The sequence below is a fragment of the Cherax quadricarinatus genome, chromosome 2 (assembly GCF_038502225.1).
Source record: "Cherax quadricarinatus isolate ZL_2023a chromosome 2, ASM3850222v1, whole genome shotgun sequence".
Classification (NCBI taxonomy): domain Eukaryota; kingdom Metazoa; phylum Arthropoda; class Malacostraca; order Decapoda; family Parastacidae; genus Cherax; species Cherax quadricarinatus.
This window is the reverse complement of record NC_091293.1, coordinates 8331143-8358018: the sequence shown is the minus strand read 5'-3', so window position 1 is coordinate 8358018 and position 26876 is coordinate 8331143. Positions and strand designations below refer to the sequence as shown.

The 26876-nt window shown below is 43.0% G+C and overlaps 1 protein-coding gene across 5 annotated transcripts in view; it reads right to left on the bottom strand.

Annotated features, from left to right (window-relative positions):
• The window catches only part of LOC128690316 (neuroepithelial cell-transforming gene 1 protein), a 1446122-nt gene that overhangs the window by 780776 nt on the left and 638470 nt on the right, over positions 1–26876 (bottom strand). For all 5 annotated transcript variants that reach the window (XM_070087170.1, XM_070087181.1, XM_070087192.1 and 2 more), the window contains exon 3: positions 7267–7454. In XM_070087170.1, coding sequence (XP_069943271.1) covers positions 7267–7454 — 188 coding nt within the window. The remainder of the gene's footprint in view (positions 1–7266; positions 7455–26876) is intronic.

Here is a 26876-nt window from a genome sequence, read left to right as displayed (position 1 = left end):
ACTTCTATGGGACGAAATTCGTAAGGCATCTACATACGAAAATGTTGTGCTAATGGGAGATTTCAACTATAGACAGATTGACTGGAGCAATTTGACAGGAAATTTAGAGTCGGGTGACTTTCTTGATACGATCCAGGATTGTTTTTTAAAACAGTTTGTGACAGAGCCAACTAGGGGAAATAACCTCCTTGACTTGGTTCTTGCCAGTAGGGAAACACTAATTAATAATCTTGAGGTTAATGATGAGCTTGGGGAGAGTGATCACAAATCACTCAGTTTTAACATATCATGGAATTCCCCTAATAATGGCAATCAAGTCTCCGTCCCTGACTTTCGCTTGGCTGATTTCATAGGACTGAAAAATTACTTAGGTGGGCTGAACTGGAATGACCTGACTAGGGGTCAGGTAGGTGGTGATGGTTGCCGATATGATGCTTTCCAGGGCATAGTTCTAGCTGCTCAGTCAAATTATGTTCCAAATAGGGAAATCAGATCAAACAAAAATGATCCTAAATGGATGAACAATAGATTAAAATATCTGATTGGTCAAAAGAGAGGCATATATAGGCAAATCAAAAGAGGAGAGGGGCAATTAAGAAATCGATATATTCAGTTAAAGAGAGAAATAAAAAAGGGAATTAGAAAAGCAAAAAGAGATTATGAGGTTAAAGTTGCAAGAGAATCGAAGACTAACCCAAAAGGATTCTTTCAGGTATACAGAAGTAAGATCAGGGACAAGATAGGCCCACTCAAAAGTTCCTCGGGTCAGCTCACTGACAGTGATAAGGAAATGTGTAGAATTTTTAACACATACTTCCTCTCAGTTTTTACACAGGAGGATACCAGCGATATTCCAGTAATGATAAATTATGTAGAACAGGACGATAATAAACTGTGCACTATTAGGGTCACAAGTGACATGGTCCTTAGGCAAATAGATAAATTAAAACCTAACAAATCCCCAGGCCCTGATGAACTGTATGCAAGGGTTCTAAAGGAATGTAAAGAGGAGCTTAGCACACCTTTGGCTAATCTTTTCAACATATCACTACAAACTGGCATGGTGCCAGATAAGTGGAAAATGGCAAATGTGATACCTATTTTCAAAACAGGTGACAGGTCCTTAGCTTCGAACTATAGACCAATAAGCCTAACCTCCATAGTGGGAAAATTTATGGAATCAATAATTGCCGAGGCAGTTCGTAGCCACCTTGAAAAGCATAAATTAATCAACGAATCTCAGCATGGTTTTACAAAGGGGCGTTCCTGCCTTACGAATTTATTAACTTTTTTCACTAAGGTATTTGAGGAGGTAGATCATGGTAATGAATATGATATTGTGTATATGGACTTCAGTAAGGCTTTTGACAGGGTCCCACATCAGAGACTATTGAGGAAAATTAAAGCACATGGAATAGGAGGAGAAATTTTTTCCTGGATAGAGGCATGGTTGACAAATAGGCAGCAGAGAGTTTGCATAAATGGGGAGAAATCAGAGTGGGGAAGCGTCACGAGCGGTGTTCCACAGGGGTCAGTGTTGGGCCCCCTGCTGTTCACAATCTACATAAACGACATAGATGAGGGCATAAAGAGCGACATCGGCAAGTTTGCCGATGACACCAAAATAGGCCGTCGAATTCATTCTGACGAGGACATTCGAGCACTCCAGGAAGATTTGAATAGACTGATGCAGTGGTCGGAGAAGTGGCAGATGCAGTTTAATATAGACAAATGCAAAGTTCTAAATGTTGGACAGGACAATAACCATGCCACATATAAACTAAATAATGTAGATCTTAATATTACGGATTGCGAAAAAGATTTAGGAGTTCTGGTTAGCAGTAATCTGAAACCAAGACAACAGTGCATAAGTGTTCGCAATAAAGCTAATAGAATCCTTGGCTTCATATCAAGAAGCATAAATAATAGGAGTCCTCAGGTTGTTCTTCAACTCTATACATCCTTGGTTAGGCCTCATTTAGATTATGCTGCACAGTTTTGGTCACCGTATTACAGAATGGATATAAATTCTCTGGAAAATGTACAAAGGAGGATGACAAAGATGATCCCATGTATCAGAAACCTTCCCTATGAGGATAGACTAAGGGCCCTGAAACTGCACTCTCTAGAAAGACGTAGAATTAGGGGGGATATGATTGAGGTTTATAAGTGGAAGACAGGAATAAATAAAGGGGATGTAAATAGTGTGCTGAAAATATCTAGCCTAGACAGGACTCGCAGCAATGGTTTTAAGTTGGAAAAATTCAGATTCAGGAGGGATATAGGAAAGTACTGGTTTGGTAATAGAGTTGTGGATGAGTGGAACAAACTCCCAAGTACCGTTATAGAGGCCAGAACGTTGTGTAGCTTTAAAAATAGGTTGGATAAATACATGAGTAGATGTGGGTGGGTGTGAGTTAGACCTGATAGCTTGTGCTAACAGGTCGGTTGCCGTGTTCCTCCCTTAAGTCAATGTGACCTGACCTGACTAGGTTGGGTGCATTGGCTTAAGCCGGTAGGGACTTGGACCTGCCTCGCATGGGCCAGTAGGCCTTCTGCAGTGTTCCTTCGTTCTTATGTTCTTATGTTCTTTAATTGCTTCCAAGAGATTGTCTGATGAGATGAAATCTGTTGGAGTGGGTTCAGGTGCCAGAGGTGGCTCTGGATCATCACTTTCCATAGGAGGACATCCTGAACCAGGGCAACTACCGTGTTCGCGGAGGAAACCATTAGAGTTAAGACAACGAAGCTGTAAGCATGACCGACACTTGCCTCTCCTAGTATTGCCAGCCGTGCCATTTCCCTGGCTGCTTGCTTCCTCCTGGTTGGCATCCATCTGCTAGACTTCGCCTGGTTTGTTTACATAACTCTGCGCCTGTCCCCTCTCATGTATATATATATATATATATATATATATATATATATATATATATATATATATATATATATATATATATATATATATATATATATATATATATATATATATGCCAGATTTCCGACATTACCCTAACTACGATAGATTTCGAAAAACCCATTGACAACATGCCCGTGCACTCAGCCCCGGGCCCAGACTCGTGGAACTGTTTTCATAAAGAACTGCAAGAAACCCCTCTCGCGTGTCCTAAGTACACTATGGAGGAGGAGCTTGGACATGGGTGAAATTCCACGGTCACTGAAAACGACGGATATAGCCCCACTCCATAAAGGTGGCAGCAAAGCATTAGCTAAGAACTATAGACCAATAGCTCTTATGTCCCTCATCATAAAAATCTTTGAAAGAGTGCTAAGAAGCAGGAATGCAAATCACCTGGATTCCCAAAATCTGCACAATCCAGGACAACATGGGTTCAGGGCAGGTCGCTCCTGCCTCTCACAACTAATGGATCACTATGATATGGCCTTGGATGCACTGGAAGAAAATCAGAATGCAGATGTAATATTCACAGGATTTGCAAAAGCATTTGACAAATGCGATCATGGCGTAATAGCCCATAAAATACGTGCTAAAGGAATAACTGGGAAAATGGGGAGATGGATCTTCAACTTCCTAACAAATCGAACACAAAGAGTAGTGGTCAACAGAGTTAAATCGGAGGCTGCCATAGTGAAGAGCTCTGTTCCACAAGGCACAGTACTCGCCCCCATCTTATTCCTCATCCTCATATCAGACATAGACAGAGATATACATCACAGCACCGTATCATCCTTTGCGGATGATACTGGGATCTGCATGAGGCTGTCATCTGCTGAGGATGCGGTTAACCTCCAAGAAGATATAAACAAAGTTTTCCAGTGGGCAACGGTAAACAATATGATGTTCAATGAGGACAAATTCCAACTACTCCGTTATGGAAAACTGGAGGAGATAATAACTAGAACAGAGTATACTACAGACTCTGGCCATACAATAGAGCGGAAAAATAATGTAAGGGACCTGAGAGTAGTAATGTCTGAGGATCTCACTTTCAAGGATCACAACAGTGCCACGATCGCTCGTGCAAAGAAAATGATAGGATGGATAATGAGAACGTTCAAAACGAGAGATGCCAAGCCAATGATGATCCTTTTCAAATCACTTGTTCTCTCTAGGCTGGAATACTGCTGTACATTAACTTCTCCATTCAAAGCAGGTGAAATCGCAGATCTAGAGAGTGTACAGAGATCCTTTACTGCACGTATAAGTTCTGTCAAGCACCTTAACTACTGGGAACGCTTGGAAGCACTTGACTTGTACTCGTTGTAACGTAGGAGGGAGAGATATATCATAATCTACACTTGGAAAATCTTGGAAGGAATGGTCCCAAATCTGCATACACAAATGACTCCCTACAAAAGTAAAAGACTGGGCAGGCGATGTAAAATGCCCCCAATTAAAAGTAGGGGCGCCATTGGTACACTAAGGGAAAACACCATAAGTGTCCGGGGCCCAAGACTGTTCATCAGCCTCCCATCAAGCATTAGGGGAATTGCCAATAAACCTCTGGCTGCCTTCAAGAGAGAGGTGGACAGATACCTAAAGTCAGTGCCGGATCAGCCGGGCTGTGGCTCGTACGTTGGACTGCGTGCGGCCAGCAGTAACAGCCTAGTTGATCAGGCCTTGATCCATCGGGAGGCGTGGTCATGGACCGGGCCGCGGGGTGCGTTGATCCCCGGAATAACCTCCAGGTAACCTCCAGGTATATATATATATATATATATATATATATATATATATATATATATATATATATATATATATATATATATATATATATATATAATATATATGTATGTATGTATATATATATACATACATATATATATATATATATATATATATATATATATATATATATATATATATATATATATATATATGTATGTATATATATACATACACATACACACACACACACACATATATATATATATATATATATATATATATATATATATATATATATATATATATATATATATATATATATATATATATATATATATATAGAGCATCGCCATCCAGAGGGGAAATGCTTGCTGCATACTTGGCTCACGTCCAGCCTCGGAGGAGCTGGAGGAAATTCATGATCTTTGATACATTGTGCCATTGTATTCATGTTTATGTTTTTTTTCTGTAAATGTATTTTGTTTATTAATAAATGTTCACATAGAATATAAAAAATATATAGCGGGTGGTAGGAGAAGAAAATATTCAAACAGCTTCGGGGAGAACCTTGAGTTTTCCCTGAGGTACGTTTATTGTCTTCTCTGAGGATGAGGGTCCCCATTCCAGCTATAGAGGTGGTACTTCCCTATATGTATATATATATATATATATATGTATATATATATATGTATATATATATGTATATATATATGTATATATATATATATATGTGGATAACTAAAGTATAGCAAACATTTGTCAGTGCTCAGTAATAACCCACACGGAGACAGAAACGCAGAAGATTAAACTGGTCTGTATGTATCGACTCTTCCATAGATGTATTAATGAACATAGAGTAGGAATATGTAGTATTGATTTTGGTAGAATTACCGACAATATATTAAGTAAAAGGGCACAAGTGAAACTAATGTGACATTTTATAGAGGCAACGTTTCGCTCTCCAGGAGCTTTATCAAGCCGTTACAAACAATACATGGACACAGAGGGTATATATAGGCTTAGAATGAGGTGCAATACTAGTGGTAGTAGTAGTAATAATATTAGATGTAGTAATAGTAGTAGTAATACAATATGGTAAAACAATCAACTTGCACATGAGTAAAGACTATTACTTGGGTAACTTTTTTTATGTTACCTTTTACTCATGTGCAAGTTGATTGTTCTACCATATTGTATTACTACTACTACAACTAATATTACTACTACTAATACCACTAATGTTGCACCTCACTCTAAGCCTATATGTATAACCTCTGTGTCCATGTATTGTTTGTAACGGCATGATAAAGCTCCTGGAGAGCGAAACGTTGCCACAATAAAATGTCACATTAGTTGCATTTGAGTCCTTTTACTTAACAAGAATGTATAGGAAAGGTTACACCTCACCCGGTACGCGTGAATGGAGGGACGTGTCAAGCAGTGGTTGGGTGAGAAGACAGGTCCTGAAGTGAAGCAAAAATTTGGGTAGGAAGTTCCTTTGTGCTATGTAATCCCTAATATTCTGCTGGCGTTCTGTGTTAGGTTGGGCGCTGGTACGCACTTCTTTTGAGCGAATTTCCACTGCCCCTGTGGGATGTTGAAATTGGGAGTGGTAGCTATGAGGGTAGATTATATGATTTTGGGTTTGTAGCTGCAGCGTGTTAGGTAAGACACATATGCAACAGTTAGGTATCTTTATTTCGAAATAAAGATACCTAACTGTTGCATATGTGTCTTACCAAACAACCTATCGGTATTTTATACCATTTTAATATTCAGCTGCAGTGTGATTTGTGTTTGATGGTTTCAGTTTTTCAATGAATATTGTGACTGTTGATGCCAACATGTTGAAAAAATGGCTGAATTTTCCTGAGCATAAAATATTGCCCTCAGGTGTTCAATGATCCTTGTAGAAAGTGTTCGTCCAGTCTGACCTATGTATGCTGGATATCAGTCTCTAGTAAACTTATGTATCTGCTGAAGAGGATCCTTCTGTGTTTCTGTCTCCATGTGGGTTGTCATTGACCATATATATACTTAATCTAAACGCATAAAAATACTGAAATTAGACCAATTCAAAGTATAAATAATACAGAGTAAATAAGAAATACATGAATAAAGAATAAAAAGCATAAAAATAAAAAATAAGAATAAAAGAATAAAATTAATCATTATAAACATAGAGAAGGAGAAGAGAGAAAGAAAGAGAGAGAGAGAGAGAGAGAGAGAGAGAGAGAGAGAGAGAGAGAGAGAGAGACAGACAGACAGACAGACAGACAGATATTTATTAGAAATTCAGAATAAAGACAAGCAGAACTCACACTTGGCAGAAATTCAATCAGGAAGAAAGCTTACCAATCAGCCAGCCAATCAGACACCTAGCCAGCCAGGCAGTCAGCCAGTCAGCTATCTAGCCAGACATCCAACCAGCCGAGTAGTTAGCCAGTCAACCAACCAACCAGTTAACCAACCTACTAGCCAGGCGACCATTCAGTCAACCGGGCAGCTAATCAACTTACTAGTCAGGCAACCATTCAGTCAACCAGCCAGCTAACCAGCCTACTAGCCAAGTAACCATTCAGTCAACCAGACCTCTAACACTAGTCATTCTAACTCACCCATTGACGGAAGTGTTGTGGTCGTGATGGTCGTGGTGGTCGTGGTAGTTGGATGTATCAGTGAGTAACTTGGGAGGGACCAGAGCACGACGTCTGATGAGGGCAGAGGCTGGAGGACCTGGCTCCTCCCCATTGTCTGAGTCTGACGCCTCTCCCTCTCCTCGGAACAAACTCTGCGGCTCATTATCCTGCGGGGAGGAAAGAAGAATCATTGTCCTGTGGGAACGAGTCATTGTAATGTGGGAAGGAATCATTGTTCTGTGGGATGGAATCATTGTTCTGTGGGAAGGAATTGCTGTCCAGTGGGAAGGATTCACTGTTCCGTGGGAAGGATTCATTGTCCTGTTGGAAGGAATCATTGTCCTGTGGGAAGGAATCATTGTCCTGTGGGAAGGAATCATCGTCATGTGGGAAGGATTCATTGTTCCGTGGGAAGGATTCATTGTCCTGTGGGAAAAACTCATTGTCCTGTGGGAAGGATTCATTGTTCTCTGGGAAGGATTCATTGTTCCGTGGGAAGGATTTATTGTTCCGTGGGAGGAATCATTGTTCTGTGGGAAGGAGCCATTGTTCTGTGGGAAGGAATCACTGCTCTGTGGGAAGGAGTTATTGTCCTGTGGGAGGAATCATTGTCCTGTGGGAAGGAATCATTGTCCTGTGGGATGGAATCATTGTCCTGTGGGAAGGAATCATTGTCTTGTGGGATGGAATCATTGTCCTGTGGGAAGGAATCATCGTCATATGGGAAGGATTCATTGTTCCGTGGGAAGGATTCATTGTCCTGTAGGAAGGACTCATTGTCCTGTGGGAAGGATCCATTGTTCTCTGGGAAGGATTCATTGTTCCGTGGGAAGGATTTATTGTTCCGTGGGAGGAATCATTGTTCTGTGGGAAGGAGCCATTGTTCTGTGGGAAGGAAACACTGCTCTGTGGGAAGGAGTTATTGTTCTGTGGGAAGGAATCATTGTCCTGTGGGAAGGAATCATTGTCCTCTGGGATGGAATCATTGTCCTGTGGGAAGGAATCATTGTCCTGTGGGATGGAATCATTGTCCTGTGGGAAGGAATCATTGTTCTGTGAGAAGGAATCATTGTCCTGTGGGAAGGAATCATTGTTCTGTGGGAAGAAATTATTTTCCTGTGGGAAGGATTCACTATTCCGAAGGAAGGATTCTTTATTTCGTGGGAAGGAATCATTGTCCTGTGGGTAGGAATCAATGTTCCGTGGGAAGGAATCAGTGTTCCGTGGGAAGGATTCATTGTCCTGGGATGGAATCATTGTCTTGTGGGATGGAATCATAGTCTTGTGGGATGGAATCATTGTCTTGTGGGATGGAATCAAAGTCTTGTGGGATGGAATCATTGTCTTGTGGGATGGAATCATAGTCTTGTGGGATGGAACCATTGTCTTGTGGGATGGAATCAGAGTCTCGTGGGATGGAATCATTGCCTTGTGGGATCGAATCATTGTCTTGTGGGATGGAATCATTATCTTGTGGGATGGAATCATTGTCTTGTGGGATGGAAGCATTGTCTTGTGGGATGGAATCATAGTCTTGTGGGATGGAATCCTTGTCTCATGGGATGGAATTATAGTCTTGTGGGATAGAACCATTGTCTTGTGGGATGGAACCATTGTCTTGTGGGATGGAATCATAGTCTTGCGGGATGGAATCAATGTCTTGCGGGATGAAATCATTGTCTTGTGGGATGGAATCAGAGTCTCGTGGGATGGAATCATTGCCTTGTGGGATCGAATCATTGTCTTGTGGGATGGAAGCATTGTCTTGTGGGATGGAATCATTGTCCTGTGGGATGGAATCATTATCTTGTGGGATGGAATCATTGTCTTGTGGGATGGAAGCATTGTCTTGTGGGATGGAATCATAGTCTTGTGGGATGGAATCCTTGTCTCATGGGATGGAATTATAGTCTTGTGGGATGGAATCATTGTCTTGTGGGATGGAATCCTTGTCTTGTGGGATGGAATCATAGTCTTGTGGGATGGAATCCTTGTCTTATTGGATGGAATTATAGTCTTGTGGGATGGAATCATAGTCTTGTGGGATGGAATCCTTGTCTTGTGGAATGGAATCATAGTCTTGTGGGATGGAATCCTTGTCTTGTGGGATGGAATCATAGTCTTGTGGGGTGGAATCATTGTCTTGTGGGATGGAATCATAGTCTTGTGGGATGGAATCATAGTCTTGTGGGATGGAATCCTTGTCTTGTGGGATAGAATCATAGTCTTGTGGGATGGAATCCTTGTCTTGTGGGATGGAATCATAGTCTAGTGGGATGGAATCATAGTCTTGTGGGATGGAATCATAGTCTTGTGGGATGGAATCCTTGTCTTGTGGGATAGAATCATAGTCTTGTGGGATGGAATCCTTGTCTTGTGGGATGGAATCATTGTCTTGTGAGATGGAATCATAGTCTTGTGGGATGGAATCATAGTCTTGTGGGATGGAATCCTTGTCTTGTGGGATGGAATCATAGTTTTGTGGGATGGAATCCTTGTCTTGTGGGATGGAATCATAGTCTTGTGGGATGGAATCATTGTCTTGTGAGATGGAATCATAGTCTTGTGGGATGGAATCATAGTCTTGTGGGATGGAATCCTTGTCTTGTGGGATGGAATCATAGTTTTGTGGGATGGAATCCTTGTCTTGTGGGATGGAATCATAGTCTTGTGGGATGGAATCCTTGTCTTGTGGGATGGAATCATAGTCTTGTGGGATGGAATCCTTGTCTTGTGGGATGGAATCATAGTCTTGTGGGATGGAATCATAGTCTTGTGGGATGGAAACCTTGTCTCGTGGGATGGAATCATAGTCTTGTGGGATGGAATCATAGTCTTGTGGGATGGAATCATTGTCCTGTGGGATGGAAGCATTGTCTTGTGGGATGGAAGCATTGTCTTGTGGGATGGAATCATAGTCTTGTGGGATGGAATCATAGTCTTGTGGGATGGAATCATTGTCTTGTGGGATGGAAGCATTGTCTTGTGGGATGGAATCATAGTCTTGTGGGATGGAATCATAGTCTTGTGGGATGGAATCATTGTCTTGTGGGATGGAAGCAATGTCTTGTGGGATGGAATCCTTGTCTTGTGGGATGGAATCATAGTCTTGTGGGATGGATTCATAGTCTTGTGGGATGGAATCATTGTCTTGTGGGATGGAAGCATTGTCTTGTGGGATGGAAACATTGTCTTGTGGGATGGAATCATAGTCTTGTGGGATGGAATCATAGTCTTGTGGGATGGAATCATTGTCTTGTGGGATGGAAGCATTGTCTTGTGGGATGGAAACATTGTCTTGTGGGATGGAATCATAGTCTTGTGGGATGGAATCATAGTCTTGTGGGATGGAATCATTGTCTTGTGGGATGGAAGCATTGTCTTGTGGGATGGAAACATTGTCTTGTGGGATGGAATCATAGTCTTGTGGGATGGAATCATAGTCTTGTGGGATGGAATCATTGTCTTGTGGGATGGAAGCATTGTCTTGTGGGATGGAATCATAGTCTTGTGGGATGGAATCATAGTCTTGTGGGATGGAATCATTGTCTTGTGGGATGGAAGCATTGTCTTGTGGGATGGAAACATTGTCTTGTGGGATGGAATCATAGTCTTGTGGGATGGAATCACTGTCTTGTGGGATGGAATCATTGTCTTGTGGGATGGAAGCATTGTCTTGTGGGATGGAATCATTGTCTTGTGGGATGGAAGCATTGTCTTGTGGGATGGACGCATTGTCTTTTGGGATAGAATCATAGTCTTGTGGGATGGAATCATTGTCTTGTGGGATGGAAGCATTGTCTTGTGGGATGGAATCATAGTCTTGTGGGATGGAATCATAGTCTTGTGGGATGGAATCATTGTCTTGTGGGATGGAAGCATTGTCTTGTGGGATGGAATCATAGTCTTGTGGGATGGAATCCTTGTCTCATGGGATGGAATTATATTCTTGTGGGATGGAATCATTGTCTTGTGGGATGGAATCCTTGTCTTGTGGGATGGAATCATAGTCTTGTGGGATGGAATCCTTGTCTTATGGGATGGAATTATAGTCTTGTGGGATGGAATCATAGTCTTGTGGGATGGAATCCTTGTCTTGTGGGATGGAATCATAGTCTTGTGGGATGGAATCCTTGTCTTGTGGGATGGAATCATAGTCTTGTGGGGTGGAATCATTGTCTTGTGGGATGGAATCATAGTCTTGTGGGATGGAATCATAGTCTTGTGGGATGGAATCCTTGTCTTGTGGGATAGAATCATAGTCTTGTGGGATGGAATCCTTGTCTTGTGGGATGGAATCATAGTCTTGTGGGATGGAATCATAGTCTTGTGGGATGGAATCATAGTCTTGTGGGATGGAATCCTTGTCTTGTGGGATAGAATCATAGTCTTGTGGGATGGAATCCTTGTCTTGTGGGATGGAATCATAGTCTTGTGGGATGGAATCATAGTCTTGTGGGATGGAAGCATTGTCTTGTGGGATGGAATCATAGTCTTGTGGGATGGAATCATAGTCTTGTGGGATGGAATCCTTGTCTTGTGGGATGGAATCATAGTCTTGTGGGATGGAATCATAGTCTTGTGGGATGGAATCCTTGTCTTGTGGGATGGAATCATAGTCTTGTGGGATGGAATCCTTGTCTTGTGGGATGGAATCATAGTCTTGTGGGATGGAATCCTTGTCTTGTGGGATGGAATCATAGTCTTCTGGGATGGAATCCTTGTCTCGTGGGATGGAATCATAGTCTTGTGGGATGGAATCATAGTCTTGTGGGATGGAATCATTGTCTTGTGGGATGGAAGCATTGTCTTGTGGGATGGAATCATAGTCTTGTGGGATGGAATCATTGTCTTGTGGGATGGAATCATAGTCTTGTGGGATGGAATCCTTGTCTTGTGGGATGGAATCATAGTCTTGTGGGATGGAATCATAGTCTTGTGGGATGGAATCCTTGTCTTGTGGGATGGAATCATAGTCTTGTGGGATGGAATCATAGTCTTGTGGGATGGAATCATTGTCTTGTGGGATGGAATCATAGTCTTGTGGGATGGAATCCTTGTCTTGTGGGATGGAATCATAGTCTTGTGGGATGGAATCATAGTCTTGTGGGATGGAATCATTGTCTTGTGGGATGGAAGCATTGTCTTGTGGGATGGAATCATAGTCTTGTGGGTTTTAAATCATTGTCTTGTGGGATGGAAGCATTGTCTTGTGGGATGGAAACATTGTCTTGTGGGATGGAATCATAGTCTTGTGGGATGGAATCACTGTCTTGTGGGATGGAATCATTGTCTTGTGGGATGGAAGCATTGTCTTGTGGGATGGAATCATTGGCTTGTGGGATTGAAGCATTGTCTTGTGGGATGGACGCATTGTCTTGAGGGATAGAATCATAGTCTTGTGGGATGGAATCATAGTCTTGTGGGATGGAATCATTGTCTTGTGGGATGGAAGCATTGTCTTGTGGGATGGAATCATTGTCTTGTAGGATGGAATCATTGTCTTGTGGGATGGAATCATTGTCTTGTGGGATGGAATCATTGTCTTGTAGGATGGAATCATTGTCTTGTGGGATGGAATCATTGTTTTGTGGGATGGAAGCATTGTTTTGTGGGATGGAATCATTGTCTTGTAGGATGGAATCATTGTCTTGTGGGATGGAATCATTGTCTTGTGGGATGGAATCATTGTCTTGTAGGATGGAATCATTGTCTTGTGGGATGGAAACATTGTCTTGTGGGATGGAATCATTGTCTTGTGGGATGGAATCATTGTCTTGTGGGATGGAATCATAGTCTTGTGGGATGGAATCATAGTCTTGTGGGATGAAAGCATTATCTTGTGGGATGGAATCATTGTCTTGTGGGATGGAATCATTGTCTTGTGGGATGGAATCATTGTCTTGTGGGATGGAATCATTGTCTTGTGGGATGGAATCATTGTCTTGTGGGATGGAATCATTGTCTTGTGGGATGGAATCATTGTCTTGTGGGATAGAATCATTGTCTTGTGGGATGGAATCATTGTCTTGTGGGATGGAATCATTGTCTTGTGGGATGGAATCATTGTCTTGTGGGATGGAATCATAGTCTTGTGGGATGGAATCATTGTCTTGTGGGATGGAATCATTGTCTTGTGGGATGGAAGCAGAGTCTCGTGGGATGGAATCATTGCCTTGTGGGATCGAATCATTGTCTTGTGGGATGGAATCATTGTCTTGTGGGATGGAATCATTGTCTTGTGGGATGGAATCATTGTCTTGTGGGATGGAAGCATTGTCTTGTGGGACGGAATCATTGTCTTGTGGGATGGAATCATTGTCTTGTGGGATGGAATCATTGTCTTGTGGGATGGAATCATTGTCTTGTGGGATGGAATCATTGTCTTGTGGGATGGAATCATTGTCTTGTGGGATGGAATCATTGTCTTCTGGGATGGAATCATTGTCTTGTGGGATGGAATCATTGTCTTGTGGGATGGAATCATTGTCTTGTGGGATGGAATCATTGTCTTGTGGGATGGAATCATAGTCTTGTGGGATGGAATCATAGTCTTGTGGGATGGAATCATAGTCTTGTGGGATGGAATCATTGTCTTGTGGGATGGAATCATTGTCTTGTGGGATGGAATCATTGTCTTGTGGGATGGAATCATTGTCTTGTGGGATGGAATCATTGTCTTGTGGGATGGAATCATAGTCTTGTGGGATGGAATCATAGTCTTGTGGGATGGAATCATTGTCTTGTGGGATGGAATCATTGTCTTGTGGGATGGAATCATTGTCTCGTGGGATGGAATCATTGTCTTGTGGGATGGAATCATAGTCTTGTGGGATGGAATCATTGTCTTGTGGGATGGAAGCATTGTCTTGTGGGATGGAATCATTGTCTTGTGGGATGGAATCATTGTCTTGTGGGATGGAATCATTGTCTTGTGGGATGGAATCATTGTCTTGTGGGATGGAATCATTGTCTTGTGGGATGGAATCATTGTCTTGTGGGATGGAATCATTGTCTTGTGGGATGGAATCATTGTCTTGTGGGATGGAATCATTGTCTTGTGGGATGGAATCATTGTCTTGTGGGATGGAATCATTGTCTTGTGGGATGGAATCATTGTCTTGTGGGATGGAATCATTGTCTTGTGGGATGGAATCATTGTCTTGTGGGATGGAATCATTGTCTTGTGGGATGGAATCATTGTCTTGTGGGATGGAATCATTGTCTTGTGGGATGGAATCATTGTCTTGTGGGATGGAATCATTGTCTTGTGGGATGGAATCATTGTCTTGTGGGATGGAATCATTGTCTTGTGGGATGGAATCATTGTCTTGTGGGATGGAATCATTGTCTTGTGGGATGGAATCATTGTCTTGTGGGATGGAATCATTGTCTTGTGGGATGGAATCATTGTCTTGTGGGATGGAATCATTGTCTTGTGGGATGGAATCATTGTCTTGTGGGATGGAATCATTGTCTTGTGGGATGGAATCATTGTCTTGTGGGATGGAATCATTGTCTTGTGGGATGGAATCATTGTCTTGTGGGATGGAATCATTGTCTTGTGGGATGGAATCATTGTCTTGTGGGATGGAATCATTGTCTTGTGGGATGGAATCATTGTCTTGTGGGATGGAATCATTGTCTTGTGGGATGGAATCATTGTCTTGTGGGATGGAATCATTGTCTTGTGGGATGGAATCATTGTCTTGTGGGATGGAATCATTGTCTTGTGGGATGGAATCATTGTCTTGTGGGATGGAATCATTGTCTTGTGGGATGGAATCATTGTCTTGTGGGATGGAATCATTGTCTTGTGGGATGGAATCATTGTCTTGTGGGATGGAATCATTGTCTTGTGGGATGGAATCATTGTCTTGTGGGATGGAATCATTGTCTTGTGGGATGGAATCATTGTCTTGTGGGATGGAATCATTGTCTTGTGGGATGGAATCATTGTCTTGTGGGATGGAATCATTGTCTTGTGGGATGGAATCATTGTCTTGTGGGATGGAATCATTGTCTTGTGGGAAAGGGGGAAGGTAGTGGTATATATAATATTATCATTATTGTCTGCTGGGTTACAATCAGTATTTACGATAATCATCCTCAACTCACACACTGATCCCCTGGTACGGCAGCAGAATAATAGGAAGTGTTTCCTTAAGCAACCTGTTGTCCATGTTCACTTAACAGTAAATTAGGTACCTGGGTGTTAGTTGACTGGTGTGGGTCGTATCCTGGGAGAAAATTAACCTAATTTGCCCGAAATGCTCTGCATAACAAGCTGCTTTCTATATAGTAGTAAGTCATAGATGTCAGCTAGGCCTGTATACCTTGTACAAGCACATGTAGAAATAAAGATATTATTATTATTATTATTATTATTATTATTACTATTATTATTATTATTATTATTATTATTATTATTATTAGTAGTAGTAGTAGTAGTAGTAGTATTAGTATAGTGTCTGTTATGCTCTGATTATAATCAGTATAGCCAGACACTGAGGTGTGGGTTGTGCTTCAAGCCCAAAGGTCAAGTAAGTGAAAGGTCAAGTAACTATCCTTTTGACCTTTACAAGCTAGTGAAGCTTCATTTTATCGCCTGTACATACATTACAGTACAGAACAGTACAGTTCAGTTCAGTACAGTACAGTACAGTACGGTATAAAACAGTACAGTACAGTACAGTTCAGTACAGTACAGTACAGTACAGTATAAAACAGTACAGTACAGTACAGAACAGTACAGTACAGTACGAAACAGAACAGTACAGTACAGCACAGTACAGTACAGAATAGTACCGAACAGTACAGTTCAGTACAGTAGAGAATAATACAGCAGAGTAGAGTACAGCACAGTACAGCACAGTACATTACAGTACAGGACAGTACAGCACAGTACAGTACAGTACAATAGAGTACAGTACAGTACAGCACAGTACATTACAGTACAGCACAGTACAGCACAGTACAGTACAGTACAATAGAGTACAGCACAGTACAGCACAGTACATTACAGTACAGCACAGTACAGCACAGTACAGTACAGTACAATAGAGTACAGTACAGTACAGTACAGTACAGTGCAGTGCAGAACAGTACAGTTTAGTACAGTACATTATAGTATTGAACGGTACAGTTCAGTACAGTACAGTACAGTGCAGTACAGATGAGTTTAGTACAGTACAGTACAGTACAGTACAGTACAGTACAGTACAGTACAGTACAGTACAGTACAGTGCAGTGCAGTACAGATCAGTTTAGTACAATACAGTACAGTACAGTACAGTACAGTACAGTACAGTACAGTACAGTAAGTACAGTACAGTACAGTACAGTGCAGTACAGATCAGTTTAGTACAGTACAGTACAGTACAGTACAGTGCAGTATAGTACAATACAGTACAGTGCAGTACAATACAGTACAGTGCAATACATATGATATGTTAATGATATTTACTATATGGAGTTGGGAAACGTACAATACTGGGTGGATAAGGGACCAATGTAGTGTCCTCTGGATAGTTGGTGATGTAGTTCCCTGGATAGTGAGTGATGTAGTTCCCTGGATAGTGAGTGATGTAGTTCCCTGGATAGTGAGTGATGTAGTTCCCTGGATAGTGAGTGATGTAGTTCCCTGGATAGTGAGTGATGTAGTTCCCTGGATAGTGAGTGATGTAGTTCCCTGGATAGCGAGTGATGTAGTTCCCTGGATAGTGAGTGATGTAGTTCCCTGGATAGTGAGTGATGTAGTTCCCTGGATAGTGAGTGATGTAGTTCCCTGGATAGCGAGTGATGTAGTTCCCTGGATAGTGAGTGATGTAGTTCCCTGGATAGCGAGTGATGTAGTTCCCTGGATAGTGAATGATGTAGTTCCCTGGATAGCGAGTGATGTAGTTCCCTGGATAGTGAGTGATGTAGTTCCCTGGATAGCGAGTGATGTAGTTCCCTGGATAGTGAATGATGTAGTTCCCTGGATAGCGAGTGATGTAGTTCCCTGGATAGCGAGTGATGTAGTTCCCTGGATAGTGAATGATGTAGTTCCCTGGATAGCGAGTGATGTAGTTCCCTGGATAGTGAGTGATGTAGTTCCCTGGATAGTGAATGATGTAGTTCCCTGGATAGTAAGTGATGTACTTCCCTGGATAGTAAGTGATGTAGTTCCCTGGATAGTGAATGATGTAGTTCCCTGGATAGTGAATGATGTAGTTCCCTGGATAGTAAGTGATGTACTTCCCTGGATAGTAAGTGATGTAGTTCCCTGGATAGTGAATGATGTAGTTCCCTGGATAGTGAATGATGTAGTTCCCTGGATAGTGAATGATGTAGTTCCCTGGATAGTGAATGATGTAGTTCCCTGGATAGTAAGTGATGTACTTCCCTGGATAGTAAGTGATGTAGTTCCCTGGATAGCGAGTGATATAGTTCCCTGGATAGTGAATGATGTAGTTCCCTGGATAGTGAGTGATGTAGTTCCCTGGATAGTGAGTGATGTAGTTCCCTGGATAGTGAATGATGTAGTTCCCTGGATAGTGAGTGATGTAGTTCCCTGGATAGTGAATGATGTAGTTCCCTGGATAGTGAGTGATGTAGTTCCCTGGATAGTGAGTGATGTAGTTCCCTGGATAGTGAATGATGTAGTTCCCTGGATAGTGAGTGATGTAGTTCCCTGGATAGTAAGTGATGTAGTTCCCTGGATAGCGAGTGATGTAGTTCCCTGGATAGTGAATGATGTAGTTCCCTGGATAGTGAGTGATGTAGTTCCCTGGATAGTGAGTGATGTAGTTCCACCTTGTATATAAGATGAGTTATCTTACAAGTTAAGGGACTTAATGTATGGTAGAGTGTAAGTTGTGACAGCTGCTGCTAGGTGATGACACGACCGTGCAGTCTGCTGCACAAGGTACTGTGATCTGCTGCACTATCTAATGCAGCAGACTGTAAATGAGTGGCATAGGCTGAAAACTGACATTAAGTGCAGTAAGGGCCAAGTTTCTTATAGCTACTTGTAGGCATAGCACAACAATGGTCAGACTGGAAGGAAAAAGTGTGGAGGAAATGAATGTATTAAGATTTATGAAAGTGGATGTGTCGGTATATAAACCTGCGAGGGACAAGTTGGATCACGGAATAGATGATGGAAAGAAAGCTGCAAATGCGGTTGGAAACCTTGGAAAGATACATTTCTCAATACATACACAGAGAAGGAATATACGGGAGAAAAATGATCGATGATTGTGTAGTTACTAGTTGTCAAAGGTACTTGTTGATAGGCACTTGGCCTGTTTTGTTTGTGTGTTAGTTAATAATTTTCAAAGATACTTGTCGATAGAAACTTGATGTAAGGGTGGGTTTTACTTTGGGTGTAGCACACTTACCTATATGGTTGCAGGGCTCGATTCACAACTCCTGGCCCCCTGTGTGTGTGTGTGTGTGTGTGTGTGTGTGTACTCACCTAATTGTACTCACCTAATTGTGGTTGCAGTGGTCGAGACTCAGCTCCTGGCCCCGCCTCTTCACTGATCGCTACTGGATCCTCTCTCTCTCTGCTTCCTGAGCTTTGTCATACCTCTTCTTAAAACTATGTATGGTTCCTGCCTCCACTACTTCACTTGCTAGGCTATTCCACTTGCTGACAACTCTATGACTGAAGAAATACTTCCTAACGTCCCTGTGACTCGTCTGAGTCTTCAGCTTCCAGTTGTGACCCCTTGTCCCTGTGTCCCCTCTCTGGAACATCCTATCTCTGTCCACCTTGTCTATTCCCCGCAGTATCTTGTATGTCGTTATCATGTCTCCCCTGACCCTTCTGTCCTCCAGTGTCGTCAGTCCGATTTCCCTTAACCTTTCCTCGTACGACATTCCCTTGAGCTCTGGGACTAGCCTTGTTGCAAACCTTTGTACTTTCTCTAACTTCTTGACGTGCTTGACCAGGTGTGGGTTCCAGACTGGTGCTGCATACACCAGTAGGGGCCTAACATACACAGTGTACAGTGTCTTGAACGATTCCTTATTAAGGTATCGGAACGCTATTCTCAGGTTTGCCAGGCGCCCGTATGCTGCAGCGGTTATTTGGTTGATGTGTGCCTCCGGTGATGTGCTCGGTGTTATGGTCACCCCAAGGTCTTTCTCCCTGAGTGAGGTCTGTAGTCTTTGTCAACCTAGCCTATACTCTGTCTGCGGTCTTCTTTGCCCCTCCCCGATCTTCATGACTTTGCATTTGGCTGAATTGAATTCGAGAAGCCAGTTGCTGGACCACATGTCCAGCCTGTCCAGGTCTCTTTGCAGTCCTGCCTCATCCTCGTCCGATTTAATTCTTCTCATCAACTTCACGTCATCTGCGAACAGGGACACTTCAGAGTCTATTCCTTCCATCATGTCGTTTACATATATCAAAAATAGCACTGGTCCTAGAACTGACCCCTGTGGGACCCCGCTCGTAACAGGCGCCCACTGTGATACTTGTTCACGTACCATGACTCGTTGCTGCCTCCCTGTCAGGTATTCTCTTATCCATTGCAGTGCCCTCCCTTTTACGTGCGCCTGATCCTCCAGCTTCTGCACTAATCTCTTGTGGGGAACTGTGTCAAAGGCCTTCCTGCAGTCTAGGAAAACGCAATCTACCCACCCCTCTCTCTCGTGTCTTACTTCTGTTACCTTGTCATAAAACTCCAGGAGAATTGTGATACAAGATTTGCCTTCCATGAACCCATGCTGGTTTTCATTTATAATCTTGTTCCTTTCCAGGTGTTCGACCACTCTCCTCCTGATAATCTTCTCCATGACTTTGCACACAATACATGTCAGAGACACAGGTCTGTAGTTTAGTGCCTCGTTTCTGTTTCCTTTCTTAAATATAGGGACTACATTAGCTGTCTTCCATTTCTCAGGTAGTTGCCCAGTTTCAAGGGATGTGTTGAAGATTGTGGTTAGAGGCACGCACAGCATCTCTGCTCCTTCTCTAAGGACCCATGGCGAGATGTTGTCCGGTCCCATCGCCTTTGAGGTGTCAAGGTCACTTAAGAGCTTCTTCACCTCCTCCTCAGTTGTTCGTATGTCATCCAACACTTGTTGGTATATTCCCTCTTGATGTTCCCTTCTGTGCTGTCTTCCCACAGCCCTTCCTGTCTCTACTGTAAAAACTTCCTTAAATCTCCTGTTCAGCTCCTCACATACCTCCTGATCATTTCTTGTGAGTTCTCCACCTTCTGTCCTTAATCTCATCACCTGGTCTTTGACTGTTGTCTTCCTCCTGATGTGGCTATACAACAGTTTCGGGTGAGTCTTGATTCTCGATGCTATGTCATTTTCATACTGTCGCTGGGCCTCCCTCCTTACCTGTGCGTACTCATTCCTGGCTCTGCGACTGATCTCCCTATTTTCGTGTGTTCTCTGCCTTCTGTACTTTTTCCATTCTCTATTGCACTTTGTTTTTGCCTCCTTACACCGTCGGGTAAACCAGGGGCTCGTTCTGGTCTTCCCGTTGTTACTGTTGCCCATGGGAATAAACCTTTCCACTGCCTCCTTGCATTTTGTTGTTACATATTCCATCATTTCATTTACTGGCTTTCTTGCCAGTTCTCTGTCCCACTGGACCTCCCGCAGGAAGTTCTTCAACCCTATGTAGTCCCCTCTTTCATAGTCAGGCTTTTCCCATTCAACTCCTGTTATTCTCTCCACTTGCAGCTCTACTATGTATTCAAAGCACAGAACCACGTGGTCGCTAGCTCCTAGGGGACTCTCATACTTGATGTCCTCAATATCTGAGCTGCCCAGGGTGAACACAAGGTCCAATCTTGCTGGTTCATCCTCCCCTCTCACTCTGGTAGTGTCCTTAACATGTTGGTGCATGAGGTTTTCCAGCACCACGTCCAACATCCTGGCTCTCCATGTTTCGGGACCCCCATGTGGCTCCAGGTTTTCCCAGTCAATCTCCCTGTGGTTGAAATCCCCCATAACCAGCAACTTTGCTCTGCTGGAGTGAGCTCTTCTTGCCACCTCAGCAAGTGTGTCCACCATTGCTCTGTTGCTCTCTTCATATTCCTCTCTTGGCCTCCTGCAGTTCTGTGGTGGATTATACATCACTGCAATGACCACTTTGTGTTCCCCAGACTGAAGTGTACCTACTATGTAGTCTCTTTCTCCCGTCTCATCTATTCCTTCCATTTTCTCGAATTTCCATCTGTTTTTCACGAGCAGAGCAACCCTCCCGCTGCCCCTTCTATCTTTCCTCATGATCTGGTATCCTGGTGGGAAGATTGCATCTGTTATTGTCTCCGTGAGTTTTGTTTCTGTAACTGCTATGATGTCTGGGGACTTCTCTTTGATTCTTTCTTGCCATTCCTCATGTTTATTCGTTAATCCATCTGCATTTGTGTACCAAACCTTCAACTTCTGTTCTAATACTGTAGCTGTGGTGCGGGGGGTGGAAACAGAGGGATCGGTGTGTGATGGTTGGTTTGGATTGTTCAGTTGCCTTGGGGATGTCGTGGCTGGAGTCCTTCTGCAGGTGTTTCTGGGGGGTGCGCTTGTCCTTCCGTTTGATCCTGGGTTATTCTGCTCTCCTTTTTCATTTCCTCCTATTTCTCCTTTCGTTTTTGAACTTTCTCTTTCATTGTCTTCCTTTCGTCCTGTGTTCTGTCTCGATCGAGGTACACACTCCGGAACTCCTGCTTGCCTCTCAGCCGTGCTTTCTCCTGCAGGATCATGGTTCGGGTTGATTCTGCCTTGAAAATTACTTTGAGAGGCCGATTCCTTTTCTTTGTGAACCACCCAATTCTCCGAAAATTTGCCACCTGGGTCATGTCCCCCTCGCCTATCACCTTCATGATATCTTCAATCGCTTTTTTCTCCTCCTGCTTTCTTTCATCATAAGTTTCCCCTTTAGCTTCGTCTAGCCCATAGACAAACACGGATCTCTCCCTTTCCACCTCTCACTGTGACTCCCATTGCATCCTCTGATGTGTTTTAGTTCCTTCCCGTGGAGTGTTCCTTCCTTCAGTCCCTTCCCTAGTTATGGCCCCTATGCTTCTTGGTTTATCCTTCCTGCTCACCTGCTCCTGGCCCCCACAGGTATCTGGTAAGGTCCTTGCACATGTCCTAGTTCCTTCAATGTCTTCCAACCTCTCATTCTGTCCTAGTGTGCTCCCTGTCTTTGTTTTGGCCCCATGTGGGTTTGACAGGACCTCTGCATACAGTTTAGTTTCCATGCTTCCTTCAGACCTGTTGTCTGTGTTTGATGTAGCCATTGCCGATGCTACTTCTGTAATATCTTTGTCTCTGTGCTGTTTCAGATGTCTCAGCTCCTCTTCTAATCTCTCTATCTTGATTTCTGCTGCTGTGGCCTGTTGCTTCCACCTTCTGCATTCCGCTGCTAACCTCTCTTGTGTGTGTGTGTGTGTGTGTGTGTGTGTGTGTGTGTGTGTGTGTGTGTGTGTGTGTGTGTGTGTGTGTGTGTGTGTGTGTATGTGTGTGGTGTGTATGTGTGTGGGGCCTAGAAGGCCACGGACCACCATGCCAATGGTGAAAACATTGGACGTGTTTCTTTACACCGGTTGTCTCTGTTCAGCCATCAGTAAAATGGGTACCTGGGTGTTAGTTGACTGGTGTGGGTCGCATCCTGGGACAAAACTGACCTAATTTGCCCGAAATGCTCTGCATAACAAGGGTCTTTCTATATAGTAGTATGACATTGATGTCAGCTAGGCCTATGTACCTTGTACATGTACTTGTAGAAATAAAGATATAATTACCATATTAATAAATCATTTGGGTGGAGAGTTACGGTGATGATAAAGAGTGAATAAGATCAAAATATGTGAAACGAATATTATGCAACGAATGAATTTCAAAGAAACTGGAAGACTTGTGAGGTCGACATAGAATTTATTTAAGAGACTAGAATAAAAGACTGTCTTTGCAAATTGTTCGTAACTAAACAACATGGAGCAAAAAAATCTTAATTAATTATTACTGAGTTACATAACATTAACATTGTACTGGTACATAATATTCTTGTGTTAGGAGGAGCTAGACCGGGTATGTTAGGAGGAGCTAGACCGGGTATGTTAGGAGGAGCTAGACCGGGTATGTTAGGAGGAGCTAGACCGGGTATGTTAGGAGGAGCTAGACCGGGTATGTTAGGAGGAGCTAGACCGGGTATGTTAGGAGGAGCTAGACCGGGTAAGTTAGGAGCTAGACCGGGTATGTTAGGAGGAGCTAGACCGGGTATGTTAGGAGCTAGACCGGGTATGTTAGGAGGAGCTAGACCGGGTATGTTAGGAGCTAGACCGGGTATGTTAGGAGGAGCTAGACCGGGTATGTTAGGAGGAGCTAGACCGGGTATGTTAGGAGGAGCTAGACCGGGTATGTTAGGAGGAGCTAGACCGGGTATGTTAGGAGGAGCTAGACCGGGTATGTTAGGAGGAGCTAGACCGGGTATGTTAGGAGGAGCTAGACCGGGTATGGATCTCATGTTGATATAAGGATGGGAAGGGGTGTCTCAGGAATAGATGGATGTAAGGAGTGGAGGAGTTCGTCATCCACTGGACGTGTCGGAGAGTGTTCGATGGGATTAGATTTTATAGATTTTGCCTTCGAAGCAGCTGATTCATTGTCCTCCCCCCCCCATAACTATCCTGTGGACGGTAGCGCAAGAACTTATGGATGCACTAATGGCCTAGGTACTAGGCCTTCCCTACAAAAAAAAATGTTAAGAGTAGTACGTCTGGATTTACAATTACAATTTGTGTTATCTGATTTAAACAAGTTTAGAATATTTGTTTATATTTAGTATCTTATTTTCATTAATAAGATATTATTAGATCGAAGTTAGTGATAACACCGATTATTTTATTTTGAGATTCGGTGTACTGGTGGAGTGAAAGATAATTCTAAATTTATTTAAGAACATAAGAAAGAAGGAGAAATGCAAGAGGCCTACTGGCCCATGCTAGGCAGGTCCAAGCAACACCCACTTAAGAAGGAAATGGCACTGCCGCAGGATTTATTTTTTTAGATGGGAACATTGTTTCCACTTTTAAAGATAGGTCGAGCTCCAGTGCTTGGGTCAGTAATGAGACTGATACTCAGGAACTTCTGGAAAGACAGATGTTCAGTCAGTAATGTTGAATATGTTTTTTTTCTTTATTTCGGTCATGTTGCCCTGGTGGAGACCACACACACATACATACATACATACATGCACACACACACACATACATGCACACACACACACATACATACACACACGTGGTTCTGTGCTTTGAATACATAGTAGAGCTGCAAGTGGAGAGAGTAACAGGAGTTGAATGGGAAAAGCCTGACTATAAAAGAGGGGACTACATAGGGTTGAGGAACTTCCTGCAGGAGGTTCCGTGAGACAGAGAACTGGCAGGAAAGCCAGTAAATGAAATGATGGAATATGTAACAACAAAATGCAAGGAGGCAGTGGAAAGGTTTATTCCCATGGGCAACAGAAACAATGGGAAGACCATAACAAGCCCCTGGTTTACCCGACGGTGTAAGGAGGCAAAAACAAAGTGCAATAGAGAATGGAAAAAGTACAGAAGGCAGAGAACACGCGAAAATAGGGAGATCAGTCGCAGAGCCAGGAACGAGTACGCACAGGTAAGGAGGGAGGCCCAGCGACAGTATGAAAATGACATAGCATCGAGAATCAAGACTGACCCGAAACTGTTGTATAGCCACATCAGGAGGAAGACAACAGTCAAAGACCAGGTGATCAGATTAAGGACAGAAGGGGGAGAACTCACAAGAAATGGTCAGGAGGTATGTGAGGAGCTAAACAGGAGATTTAAGGAAGTTTTTGCAGTAGAGACAGGAAGGGTTGTGGGAAGTCAGCACAGAAGGGAACATCAAGAGGGAATATACCACCAAGTGTTGGATGACATATGAACAACCGAAGAGGAGGTTAAGAAGCTGCTAAGTGACCTTGATACCTCAAAGGGACCAGAAAACATCTCCCCATGGGTCCTTAGAGAAGGAGCAGAGATGCTGTGCGTGCCTCTAACCACAATCTTCAACACATCCCTTGAAACTGGGCAACTACCTGAGAAATGGAAGACAGCAAATGTAGTCCCAATATTTAAGAAAGGAAATAGAAACGAGGCGCTAAACTACAGACCTGTGTCTCTGACATGTATTGTGTGCAAAGTCATGGAGAAGATTATCAGGAGGAGAGTGGTCGAACACCTGGAATGGAACAAGATTATAAATGAAAACCAGCATGGGCTCATGGAAGGCAAATCTTGTATCACAAACCTTCTTGAGTTTTATGACAAGGTAACAGAAGTAAGACACGAGAGAGAGGGGTGGGTTGATTACATTTTCCTAGACTGCAGGAAGGCCTTTGACACAGTTCCCCCACAAGAGATTGGTGCAGAAGCTGGAGGATCAGGCGCATGTAACAGGGAGGGCACTGCAATGGATCAGGGAATACCTGGCAGGGAGGCAGCAACGAGTCATGATACATGAAGAGGTATCACAGTGTGCGCCTGTGACGAGCGGGATCCCACAGGGGTCAGTTCTAGGACCAGTGCTATTTTTGATATGATGGAAGGAATAGACTCTGAAGTGTCCCTATTCGCAGATGATGTGAAGTTGATGAGAAGAATTAAATTGGATGAGGATGAGGCAGGACTGCAAAGAGACCGGGACAGGCTGGACATGTGGTCCAGAAATTGGTTTCTCGAATTCAATCCTGCCAAATGCAAAGTCATGAAGATTGGGGAGGGGCAAAGAAAACCGCAGACAGAGTATAGGCTAGGTGGACAAAGACTACAGACCTCACTCAGGGAGAAAGACCTCGGGGTGACCATAACACCGAGCACGTCACCGGAGGCACACATCAACCAAGTAACTGCTGCAGCATACGGGTGCCTGGCAAACCTGAGAATAGCGTTCCGATACCTTAATAAGGAATCGTTCAAGACACTGCACACTGTGTATGTTAGGCCCCTACTGGTGTATGCAGCACCAGTCTGGAACCCACACCTGGTCAAGCACGTCAAGAAGTTAGAGAAAGTACAAAGGTTTGCAACAGGGCTAGTCCCAGAACTCGGGGGAATGTCGTACGAGGAAAGGTTGAGGGAAATCGGACTGACGACACTGGAGGACAGAAGGGTCAGGGGAGACATGATAACGACATACAAGATACTGCGGGGAATAGACAAGGTGGACAGAGATAGGATGTTCCAGAGAGGGGACACAGGAACAAGGGGTCACAACAGGGACGTTAGGAAGTATTTCTTCAGTCATAGAGTCGTCAGGAAGTGTAATAGCCTAGCAAGTGAAGTAGTAGACGCAGGAACCATACATAGTTTTAAGAGGAGGTATGATAAAGCTCAGGAAGCAGAGAGAGAGAGAGGACTGTTGCGAATAAGAAATTTTTTTAAAGAACTTCAGAATGTGGCCTGTTACCATTTATTTCTTATGCAACAAGATTTTTGGATCCGAGTTATTTAAAGTTTTAGAGTCTAGGGGAAATAATTTCAACTGGGAAACTCCATACAATAATATTCAAATTTATTAAAGTAGTATTTAAATACAATAGTTTATCTTCT